Source organism: Pavona decussata, unplaced genomic scaffold, assembly GCF_977016875.1.
Source record: "Pavona decussata unplaced genomic scaffold, jaPavDecu1.1 SCAFFOLD_77, whole genome shotgun sequence".
In the NCBI taxonomy this organism is placed as follows: Eukaryota; Metazoa; Cnidaria; class Anthozoa; order Scleractinia; family Agariciidae; genus Pavona; species Pavona decussata.
The window spans coordinates 10,001-23,102 of record NW_028145495.1 but is presented as its reverse complement, the minus strand read 5'-3'; the positions used below and the strand labels follow the sequence as shown (position 1 = coordinate 23,102).

The 13,102-nt window shown below is 38.9% G+C and overlaps 1 protein-coding gene across 1 annotated transcript in view; it reads right to left on the bottom strand.

Moving 5' to 3' along the window:
- Window positions 1-13,102, bottom strand: part of LOC146476358 (uncharacterized) — a 77,286-nt gene that overhangs the window by 55,587 nt on the left and 8,597 nt on the right. Inside the window, exon 9 of the mRNA XM_085114630.1 lies at window positions 7,477-10,216. Within this exon, the coding sequence (XP_084970756.1) occupies window positions 7,493-10,216 (2,724 nt within the window). The 3' untranslated portion in view covers window positions 7,477-7,492. The remainder of the gene's footprint in view (window positions 1-7,476; window positions 10,217-13,102) is intronic.

The window sequence follows — 13,102 nt, the reverse complement described above, 5'->3', positions numbered from 1 at the left end:
CAAGTTGGTAACACACATAAGGTTTAGTGGAGCTTTTCAAGCATGTTCGGACAAGCATATTTCTTTTATTTCCACTAGTTCGACTTGCAGATCAGTACAGCCATGCAAACCAACATGTTCTCGTGTGCAAATACACGTTAGTCTCTTGGTTAAAAGTTGAGAGATAAAAACGGGAAGAAAAAAAGACTAAAAAGCTAGAGTAACATTTTACAATGGCCCTCACAGTCTATGAGATAATAATCCTGAGCAAAAGGACGCCAGTTGGCTGTGCTACAATTGAGGGCGGGGAGACCAGACTGCAGTGGTGGCACCGCGAAACGGTGTCTGTGTAGCCAGGCTATCACACAACTAATGAATCGTACTTAGTTGTTTCTTGTCCATCAGGATGCATCCGAGTACAGTAAAGGGGCACTTTCACGGCAATTTTATTGTATTTCGGTAAAAACTGCTCAAACATTTGACAAAGAACCTTTTAATTCTCTAATATGAAATTGCTCTTAGAGCACCGGGAGGAAAATGTTTTAATAATTTGCTTTATTTGTCCAAGCTGTTTTCAGGTTTTCGTGAAATTCTCTCAAATACAAAGGAAAAACTTGTAAAAATTGGCGAATGTGTTCAAGTCTTAATCCATTTCCATCCTAGCCATCCGCAACCAAACATAATTTATACTAGTTTCTGGGCACTAGTAAGGTTATTGCTAACAAAACTGAGCCATTATTTTAACGATTCTGTCGATTCAAATATGTGTTTTGGCCATTCAAAGTAACCCTACAAATAGGTGATACTGCCCCTTTAAGTTCTTTTGCCTGGTAGAACACTTGAAACCATACCCAGTTAGTGGTTATGTTTGGTATGGCTTCTTAGTCCACGATTTTATCTTGATTGCGGATACGCGAATTGTCACTTACTATTTGCATACGTACAAAATGCAGAAACTGTTTCCTTTAGTGTGATTGGTTTTATTAGACACAGAGTAACAGATATTGTTAAATATATGTTATAAAAAAGGGAAATGGACACGTTGTATCATTCTTAGCTTGTAAATAAGAACTTAGAAATATACGTATCTGTTTTGTAGTTCGTACGGAGCCGTTAAATTTTAAAATAAACAGTGTTGTACTTAAATAAAAGTTTATGAAAAGATTTTTATAATTCCTACTTAACAGCACAAGTACTTAGATATTTTTTTTTGAGTTGTAAAAGCATTTAACATGTCAAAAGGGTCATCGAAAGTTATTAAAACTTGGCGTCCATATAATTATTTAACAAATGCGTTTTTATCTAACATTCGGAGTAAGTTTTCATTTACGTGAACTTCCTTAAGCATGACCGGTTATTCCTCCGAATGATTCTTCTTTTTCTTTTTAACAACGGGTTACTGAAATGACCGAGGTAGTTTCTGTACAATTCATTCTTGTTGGGCCACCGAGTTCCCGCGCTGTGAGGAAATGGTCTGTAAAACAACATGAAGTGGGCCCAAAAAATCTTGCTACTTTCCTTTAGTTAACAAAGAATGCAGAAAATAGATTAACAAAATGTTACCTACAATGGCATTTCCATGTCACCAGAATGAACCTTACATTGAACCTTACATTGTTCCCCAATTTTGCCTCAGTATCGAGCTGATGATAAGTATTGAAGCACTTCTGTTCATTTTCCGAAAACGTTCTAATATCATTGAGCAGTCCATTTTTTTGCAGTAGAGCAAAGTTCCAAGGCAAGTTTCTGGCCAATTCTATATTTTGGCCATTGCCTCTCTGCTTGTCATTAAAGTCCACTGAACCGATAAAGCAAGGTCATGATTAGCTTGGTTTTTAATGTTCGGGGGGGGGGGGGGGGGTATACTTCCCTATATGCGGCCCCAAAAAGGGTATGGCTATTAAGCTGTTTTGGTTTGAAATAGTGTATAAATTTTAACGACTTTGGTCTGAAAGTCTGAGAACGGCTAAGGATTTTATAGACACGATATGGATCTGAAAATGGACAAGAATTGTAGAGGCCAGGTCTAAAAAAGGGTTACGTAACACAAAATTGCATGTTTCGGTCTGAAATAGGGCTAGGGTTTGGACAACTGGCCGCACACCTATACCTCAAATCCCGAGGAGTACCTCCCTGGGAGAATGTTTAATTTGCCGTACATATAGAAACGTGGTCATTTCTGCCGTTAGCGAAACAAACAAACAAACAAACAAAAAAACACGTAACTCTTGACTAAATCTCTCTATTGAGTCTAAGTGTCTTCGGAGGGCCCAGTAGTAAAGGGTTTCCAGTTATATGGCTGGAGTCTCATAAAATTATACTTCACGACAGAATTCGTCTCGATAAAAGTGACCGTCTTGTGTTCGCTTGTCTCAACGTAATATGTTGAAAGCCTTTGTATGAAGCACTGTGTCTGGTCGGTCGGGCTGTTTTTCCAAACCTTTAAGCCTGAAACTGCTGCTTTCATGTTAAGGTGGGAGGGTTGGGAATGATGATAATTTTTTCCAGTTTTTTAAAAGATGAAGAGACTAGAAGTGTTTCCCTCACCACAACCCTTCCGCATCGCATGCTAGTTGATGCCATTTTGTTTAGCCGTTGCGATTCCAGTCTGTCGCCGGGTTTCAATTTATACACCAGGGTGGGGGAAAAGAACGAAACGCAAAATTTCCTAGTAACGGAAAATAACTATTCAAATAAGCGGCTTGCTATAAATACGTCATGCTTCGTATCATTATAGTGATTGGTCAATCTTAAGCCCCCACCATCGCGAAGGGATACCGTTCCCCCATATCCTTTTCCCATTGTTTTAACAGTTCACTGTTCACTATAGGAGGCCAGGAATTAGAGAGAGGCAATAAGAAACACATTAATTTGTTTTCAAGGAAATGACGCTATGACAGATGAACATTCTAAAGCCCTAAACGTGTGACCACATCATCTCTCCATTCAGTTACGATCTGAAGTGAAATATGCGGCTTGGATACTAAACAGCGTCGCTACTCATCTGCTTTAATTTACCCTTCCATTGTTCAAGAATAGTAAACCAAGGATTGTCTCTTTTAAAGAACAACGTTTTTATTACTTGTAAAATCTTAACATTCTGAAACTAAAAAGCTATACTACTTGTTAGAGTGGTTTTCAGTTGATTATCGAAAGTAATTGCGTTTTTGCTTTGCTTTTGCATTACTACGCTCTGTGATTGGTTGATAAAACTCGCGCCACTTTCTCAAACAATAAGATGTAAAACCCAAAACCAATCGTGTTTTGGCCGCACGCCTGTTTTCCGCGCTTGGCGCCGGTTACATGTAGTTGCTTTGAATTCTGATTTGTTCATTGCATTGTTTGCACCTGTTGTGATTGGCCAGAGTAATTACTTTGGTTTTGGTTTTACGACACTCGATTGACAACCGCTCTAACATTCTTATTCTGGTCAACATTCTGAAATTGAACTAAGTAAGCTATACTAAGAGTGTTATCCTGTCACACGAGAGGTATTTCCTGCAATCTGAGCTTTCGTCTCTTGTTGTTTCATGTTTCTTATTTTTTCTTTGAAGGTATACGACAAATCAAAGTGATCACATCATCAAGAATCATACTTATCTTTAACTATTTTTTTCATGTATTTTAATTTCTTTTTTCAGGCGGACGATTCGAGTTTACCCTTTTGGGTTATCTTTTGATATTTTCCCCAATAAAGCCGTTTGGGAGGGTCCTTTGCAGTACTTCTGCGCATATGCTCTGCGCATCTCGTGATAGTTTTACAATTTAATCTGTACGTGAGTAATATTATCACCTTAGACCATACAGTGTTTACTGGAGAAAACAAAAATTTAGTATTTAAAGTGAAGCGCTTATCCAATGGGGCCCTTTAAATGTAACAGAGCAAATTTTTTTCAGACTTTTTGGTAGGGATCCAGGGAAACGCCATATTCACAAAACTTAGGCTTCTTCTGTGAACGGAAAATCATTTCCTAAAACAAATGTGAGAGCAAAACTTGTACTTTAGTCGAAGCGCACATCCAATTGCAATGCGCGGGGCCCTTAAATGAGACGGAGCGCCGTCTTTATAAAACTTTGGCTATTATTGCAAAGAGTCGAAAAACAAATTAAAATTTTTGCATTCTTTTAGCCTGCGAGCAAGCCCTCTTGGGGGTGGGGGCGGGAGGGGGAAAGAGGAGAGAGCTTGCAACGATGTCTCAGGAATTTCAATGCCGCCCCCAATACTCCTCGCGGCTCCCTGTTGTCCTAGCTGTCAGAATTTGGCCAATCAGCGCAAACCGGAAACGATAGCAAACGTAAACAAACATGTGAGAGGTACAATGTTATCAGATACACCTCGAAAGACGGGAATCCTTGCTGACAAAACCTATAGTTTCTCTGATCGAGTATGTCTACCGAGTGCCACAAAAATCAGAAAATTTAGTGAAGGATTTTACTTAATTGTGAGCACACTATAGGGCCGATTGACCAAAAGGTCGAGGTCGCAAATGTCGTCCCAAGGGTCAAGCGAATCTTGCCAACTGCAGTGTCAACGCCACAAAACTACTGGACATAAAAAATGCCGAAAACTTGACACGGTCCAGCCAGGGAAAAAAGAAGCAGTGCAACGAAATCGGAAGGATCTCAATTTTGCAGTCGGGTCTCCGAGAACGAGGACGCAATTCTCAATATCGACAATATGGTTTCATTAGAACACTCAACTCGAGTGGAATTTGTGATGTTGTGAACAAGTAGCAAAGCAGACGTGAGAGTGCCAGATCAAAATGAAATCATTGCGCTTCTAAAGAACGTTGCCCTAAAAAACTGGCAGTTCGCTGTTAACCCCGTACCGAAGCACTCGGAATTGAGTCAATATATCCAGAAAGCGTTAATTTGTTGCGTAGTTAAAGATGTTCACATTTTTATCGGCTGAGCCAAACACCAAACAAAAGCTTAAATTTGGCCGACCTTGACTCTCCATCTGAAATATCGGCAATCGAAGCGGCAGGCATCCCCCTAGGCATCCCCATTCTTCTTGCTTCTGCGATCAAGTAATCGATAATGATACTTTGCAATGGGCAAACAACTAACAATTGTTTGATGTTAGACTTAAGACTTTCAATTGCTGCAAATTTGAAATATCAAACTTCTCCAAAATCTCGTAGGTAAAACTGCAAGAGCATCGCTACTTTGAAGTAAAGCATTGGCAGCTTGACTTTGCTCGGGTTTTAATTCCAGAGAAAACCTAAGTTATTTCGAAAAATTCTCGCAACCTTCACAAATAGAAACTCCGCCACCAGTGTTGTCAACACGACGCACGCGAAGAGCAATGACGTAAGCACCAAATTCAATATCCACCAATGAGCATTTTGCGTTGAAAAATTCAACGCAGAAATGAAAATTCGTGAGACGTCGTTGCAAGCTCTCTCCTCTTTCTCCCTCCCGCCCCCCACCCCCAAGAGAGCTTGCTCGCAGGCTAGCATTCTTTTTAATTTGTAAAACAAATGTCATTGATTGTTTCTTCCAGGTTCTACCAAGAGATCGTTATCGCCATTTCTATGTCGGCTGTCGTCGCGAATCTTAGTGTTATTTGGATATCCGCATTGCTTTGAAATCAGAATTTTTTAATTCTGTAAATTTCGTATTTTGATCAAGGGCCCGGCCTATGATTACCTCAATTTAAATTTCTGTCTATTTTCGCCAGGGATTTTGGTACGTGCAGTCCTGGACATTTTTAAAACACTCCATTTTAGTGAGATGGTAAACTGAATGGGGACGTTTAGTTTAAATAGTCTCTCAACGAGAAGACATAAAACTAGCGGCTGCCTTAAGCTTCAATGTTACTCTTTCTTCTTCCTATTTAAATTAATTATTTATCTTAAAAACAAAACTAGTATGTACTGTACAGTTAAGACACGGCTATTTGGCTCCCTGGAGCTGTGCCTTTCCTGCTAGTACCGAGTTACAGGTGCATGTTTTTAGAAATCTCGACCCGGTAATATTCAACAAGAATTTGGTACCATAGAGTAAGGAGCGGGAAAATTGAGAAGAAGACCAGATAATCAAAGTTTCTCTTTGCAATTCATAGGCAAACGTTGTTAACTACCATGATGGCCTTTTAAACTGGTACTCGACGAATAAGCTACATGGTGGAACGCCTTGTTGTGTCTAGTTTCCACCCGCCTGCTAGCTGGTACCTATTACCACTGTACACCTGACTTAAGACTGCAGCGTACTGGGAGAAATTTTACCATCTTAATTCAGGTATGAAAAAAAGAATCAGTTTTTGCAGCAGCAATTTCTAATTAAACATAGTTTGATTGAAGCATCCTGGACACTAAGTTCCTTTCTAATTTCTTTGACTTTTTCAGCAATCCTAGTTTGTGTAAAACAGATATAGACTAATTATATTTCAGTTACCACTGTGGCCAAATTACCTTATTAAATCTATTGATACTGAACTGAATATTATACAAAAAAGTCTCTTGTTCCTCAAATCTACTCTAGTTCTATGGAAGCAGCCAAGTAGAAAAAACGAAAAAAACACACAAAATTAGCGATGTTTTCTCCAACCAAGTTAGGAATTTGGCAAGTCCTGGACTAGGCAACTATAAATCAGTCTAATATATTGCCGTTTTAAGTACAAACGTTTCTCGAACTATAAATGTTAAGACACTTTTGTAGTGTAAATAGTTCAAAAGTGTGTAAAGAGTCCAATCCTTATCTAAAAAGCATTTGAAATGAACTGTACGGTAAACATTACTCCTTTGATAACGACTTCAAAACAATCGTAATCACATGATACTCAAAATAAATAAGTATTTACAGTCTCTTGGGCATCCTTGTCTTGTCATTATGATTCTCCATCTCATAATCCATCAAAAATATTGATTACACGCCTGTGTTCAACAGCTATAAAGCAAAAAAAAAAAAAAAAAAAAAAAAAAAACCAAGAAGGCAAATTTGAGTAAAAGCTTATACGTCTGCAATAAATACGCACAATAGTGTTGTTAATCATAGAGTTTTTTTCCATCTGTTTCTCTTCCCTCTTTGTTTTCCCATTCAACAAATGGTTTAGATATTTTCTAGAGCATCTTGAACATCTCTAAAATAATATGTTAGTCCAATATTCAGATGGAGACTGCATGGCTTTCAAATAAGCCAATCCCCTCCTTCATGCTTTTAAAACCGTGAAAAAATCGCCAAACTGAAAGAAATACTATTTTGCACATCAGTAAGAAACCACGAAAAGAGTACTAATTTTCGAGTGAAAATTTTACAGCGGAGAATCGAAAATTTTCCCATGGTATAAAAGTCTTTAATGGTAACAGAAAAAAGGCACTGATCTCCCCAAACCCAAGTAAATAGGGAAACTGCAACACCTAAGACTTTTTAGAGCTTTTGCTTTTTTCCACCGAATGGGAATGTATTAGGTTCCGAAAAGTCAAATCAGCTGCAAATAACTCTAGTAGAAAGCTAGTAAATTCTATTATTTCAAACGTTGATCAATCTACTCACAGAGCAGGTCAGCTACTCAATCTTGTCCGCCCAATTCTAGGGTGACATCATCACCAATGAGTACAAACGGAGCCCAGTAATCCACTGCACTAAACTCGTCAGTTTCTCTCATGGATTTCATGGCTCGGTTCAGAGCTGCACTGGCACTTTCACCTTTCACTAAGTGCTGATAGAATATTTTCATGAACTCCATAGTAGCCTCGTCATCAATCGCCCACAATGACACCAGAACAGACCGAGCACCAGCACCCAAAAATGCCCGTGCGATGCCAACCACACCCTCAGCCTTGATCTCCCCACGGCCACTATGACAGCAACTCAACACAACCAGTCTTGCTCGCATCTGAACATTCAGTACATCTCTCATTGTTAAAACAAAATCTTTGTTAACAGGAGTCCGTGATGCTGATAAAGGATTTGGTGCTAAAGCAATTTCTCCGGTTGCCATCCGCCCATGTGCTGCAATGTGCACCAAAGCAACCGAGGAGAGTCGTTCCAATACTTCATTTTTCGTTGCTTGCTTTCCAATAAGAGGTGTGGTGTGAAGTATTCGACCAATCATTTGCACCTCTTCTCGTGCGAATGGCAGCTGGTCAAACTTCTTACCCTCAAAAGTAACCTCTTGTATCCATGGATCACCCACGAGGAGCGCTCCACTCTTACTGTGGTAATCAGCGGGAGAATCTGCGATCAATCTCAAACTCGTAAGTGATGGAATCACACGGACTCTGAAAGATTCGCAGAGGTACTTTGAATCTGAGTCCATGAACGCAGCGAAAGGAACCAAACACAATGGACCCTCAGGGACGAATATTACTTCACTTTCAAGTAACAAATCTTGGATGGGACTAATGAGAGTCTCGTATAATAAACTTAAAGCACTATTCGGGAGATTGGAGGACTGCTGATTTTGCCTCTCATCTGGAGGGGAACTCTCATCTGCAAGGTTTTCGTCTCTCGTCATATTTAATGAACGATCCTCACATTCGACAACAGCTCTACCACGAATTTTCTTCGTTGTGGTGTCCAAGAAAGTTTCGGCATCAACTTGACCCTCGGGGATTTGCTTTCTTCTTAACTGAACATCCTTTCCTTTCTTTAAAACCCACAAAATTATTTCTTGGTGCTCAAGCGCGAAGAAAACCGTAGTAGAAGGAAAACCACTTAACTCAGCAATAGTTTGTATTTCTGTGGCAGATTCTTTTCGGTATTGTTTAGATGCATACTTGAACTTCATGAGATCATTCAAAGCCTGTGCACGCCCCTGCTCAGCAGATAAAAGAGCCTCCACAATCTTGCCTTGCTTTAACAACAAACGCCATAAACTAACGTACGCAGTTTGGAAAAAATTGCGCATGCTCATTTTCCAGTCATCATTAACACCGAGATGATGCCTTACATCATTCAACGTAGCTATACTGTGTTGATGACAATCTACAGCTCTGCATAAAAAGCCCGTTGATTGAAAGGCAAGTCCAAGGTTATGAAAACCTGCGCCAATTGAAATTGTGTCTCCCGCTTTTTTTGCGATTTCTACCTGACGTTCATGGTAGTGTTTGGCTTTTTTGAAATCTCCGAGTTTCTGATAATCGTTGCCTAGATTACCATACCCAAATCCTTCTCTTGAAACGTCTCCCACTTTTGTTGCGATTTCTAGGCTGCGTTCATGGTAGTGTATGGCTTTTTCTAAATCTCCGAGGTTCAGATAATCGTTGCCTAGATTACCATACGCCATTCCTTCACTTGAGACGTTTCCCACTTTTCTTGCGTTTTCTAGTTGACGTTTATGGCAGTGTATGGCTTTTTTGAAATCTCCGAGGTTGCGCCAATCGTTGCCTAGATTACCATACGCAATTCCTTCACTTGAGACGTCTCCTACTTTTCTTGCGATTTCTAGGTGACGTTCATGGTAGTGTATGGCTTGTTTGAAATCTCTGAGGTTGTGATAATCGCTGCCTAGATTACCATACGCCTTTCCTTCACTTGAGACGTCTCCCACTTTTCTTGCGATTTCTAGGCTGCGTTCATGGTAGTGTATGGCTTTTTTGAAATCTCCGAGGTTATGATAATCGTTGCCTATATTACCATACGCCATTCCTTCACTTGAGACGTTTCCCATTTTTCTTGCGATTTCTAGGTGTCGTTCATGGTAGTGTATGGCTTTTTTGAAATCTCCGAGGTTGCGACAATCGTTGCCTAGATTACCATACGCAATTCCTTCACTTGAGACGTCTCCTACTTTTCTTGCGATTTCTAGGTGACGTTCATGGTAGTGTATGGCTTGTTTGAAATCTCCGAGGAATGCATAATCAGTGCCTAGATTACCATACGCTACTCCTTCACTTGAGACGTCTCCCACTTTTTTTGCGATTTCTAGGTGACGTCCATGGTAGTGCATGGCTTTTTTGAAATCTCCGAGGTTGCGATAATCGTTGCCTAGATTTCCATGCGCCATTCCTTCAATTGAGACATCTGCCACTTTTCTTGCGATTTCTAGTGCTCGTTCATGGTAGTGTATGGCTTTTTTGAAATCTGCATGGCTGTAATAAGCGTTTCCAAGATTGCCATAAATCTTCCCCTCCAGTAATTTGTCTCCCATTTTCTTCGCAATTCGTAGTTCACCTTCATGGTATTGTATGATTGCTTTGAGATTTTTTGGGATGTTATTGTCAGATATGCAACTTTCTCTACAACTGTCGTTTGCGTCTCTGCTAGTTTTGACCAAAATGGTGCCTCTTTCCTGTCAAACATAAACGTAGTTGTTTCATTTAAACAGTTTTCCAATTATGTATACTGTTACTTGCGCTTGTTCAATAAATGGCAATCGGAAAAGTTGTTTGATGATCATTTGTTTTAACCTTGCTGTTGTAATAGGCTCCTGGCAGTCAAATGTTACACAACGTAATTTATGTTGAGGCTACGTGATTTTTGACCGTAAGGAACGTAGCAACATCATCACAATACGAGAAATAAAGTCAATCAAGACTCCCCAGCGTTAAGAGAAACTAGGGGAAGAAAAGAACTACATATCATGCTGTAAATGACTTTAATTCACTTAGCCAGGTTAAATACGAAAATCTACTAATGTTAATACATTCAAGCGACATGTTTTTAATTTCTTAATATAATTTATATATTTATTTATATATCTTTCTTTGTTTTCTTTTATTTTTATGTATACATTTTAGTCTTAATCTTTGAGGTCATTTTCGAAAACCACATTTTGTGAAAAGTTTCCTCAATAAAGATTATTATTATTATTATTATTATTATTATTATAACTTTTACAACCAATCTTAATCATCTTAATTGACATTTTCATCGTTATCATCATCATCATCATCATTGCTATTGTACATGAACAAAAAAGTGCAAGTAAAACAGTGGTAAGTTCGTCGCCTTTCGGAAGTGAAGTGTTCTTACTCTTCTTTCTTAGTTAAGTGAACCAAATCTCATTTCCTAGAGGTAAAATTATTACTTTATATGACGGTTAGAGCGGTAAAGCGACGGAGCCCAAAAATGGAAAATATTTTGTACAACTAGCCAAGATTGTACAGCCCAGATAAGTATATGAATCGAGCTTAGTTTGGAACTCTTTTGCTCACTAAAGCAGTGAGGATCTGAGACCATCCTTCTGCATAACAATATTGTGCAACGTTTTTTGGAATGTTCAAACCTCACTACCCACCACGCCTCCTACTACGTCTTGACTAAATAAGAAAACACCCAGATCATTACCAATAGATTGTGAAGCATCCGTGTGAACTCCAGACACTTGTCAGTATCGGAACTATAACAGGTTTTCTTTGAATGGAAGCTGGAGAGGTTCATCTAATCCACATTCGGTGGATTACAACTAAAGGTCGCATTTCTATAGGTTTTTAGATAACTTGTTTTTCAGTTGAGTATAATAGCGGAGCTCTCGCGCACGCCGCAGGCGCGCGCAGCGGAGCCCCATAGCTAAGAGAATTTGGTAACCCGTGAATGCGAGAAATTTTGGTTTGGATATGACGTCATTTCTGTCCATCCGACCGTCCGACCGTCCGTACGCAATCCCGCAATGCTAATGCGCCCGTGTTTGTTTGGCGGGAAGTTGTATGGCGAGATAGTTTGGCAAGATGTTTTTACAACAGAAATGCTAAAGAACAAAAAACACAAAGACAATTTATTCGTATTTGTTGGATATGTTGACAAACGTGGAAAGAAGAGAAAGAGAGAGAAAAAGAAAACAAAAAAGCGGAGACGATCAAGCAAAGTTGAACGTGGAAGAGAGCGACGGATAGCAAGTTAGAGCAGGCCGACCGGAAAAGAAAAGTAAGCTTAAGTTTAAAGAAGTCTCACATTTGCCTATATCACCCGTTCGTGATCAGTTATGGTAACTTTTAGAACTCCAAAATAGCTTTACATAGACACTTTAATCGCTTTCGATACCAGAAATATTCGAGAAGAAAAAAATTTGTTCGTGGCCGTGTGTTTTTTCGTTCGCAGCGCACGGCCCTTAAGCTTATAAATGTGTTTGTAAACAAACACAAGTTTCAATGCTCTGAAATAATTCTACCAAACACCAAAGAGTACGTTTCGGTATTCTCCTTTTCTTAAACTTAGAGACTAGAATTATTACTAATTAAGAGCAGAAATGACACAGTTTTTAATATTCAATAATTTTTCGCCGGGAGCTTACTTGCTCTCGCAAAAAATACCATGTTTACGTGATTACGACGGCCGTTTCAACAGATCATTTGTAAACCAAAAAGGTTTCTTCCCGGAAAAAAATCGATAACTTTCCTTTATGTTACGTGTTTCAAGCTTTACACAGATATTTTAATCGTTTATTAAATTCTCGATACCATCTATACCATTCATGTAGAAATTAATTTTTGAACATTTTGTTTCGTGGCCGTGTTTTTTTCATTCGCACCTTTCGGCATTCATGTGTTTGTAAACACACATAAGTTTAAAAGCTCTGAAATAGTTCTACCAAACACCAAAGACCATTTTCCCGTATTCTCCATTTGTTAACGTTTATTTAGAGACTAGAATTGTTACTATAGGACCAGAATTGACACAGTTTTGGATTTCCAAACATTTTTCCCCGGGAGCTAACTTGCTCTCGCAGAAAATGTCATGTTTACGTGATTCCGACGGCCGTTTACAGATCATTTGTAAACGAAAATGCTTTCTTCCAGGCAACAATCGATAATTTCATTTATGTTATGCTTTACGCACTGCAGATGCTTTTATCGTTTATTAAATTCTCGATACCATCGATATTCGTTTAGAAATTAATTTTTGTACAATATTATTTCGTGGCCGTGTTTTTTTCATTCACACCACACGGCTCTCATGCGTTTGTAAACAGACACAAGTTTAAAAGCTCTGAAATAATTCTACCATACACCAAAGACTATTTTCCCGTATTTTCCATTTGGTTGACGAGACTAGAATTATTACTATAGGAGCAGAATTGACACAGTTTTGAATTTCCAAACATTTTCCCCCGGGCCGGTAACTTGCTCTTACACAAAAAAATATTATCATTACAAATCAGTTTGTAAACGAAAATTCTTTCTTCCAATATATGTATTTCCTTAGATTGGTTCTCGCAACCGTTAAACAGAGATCTCGA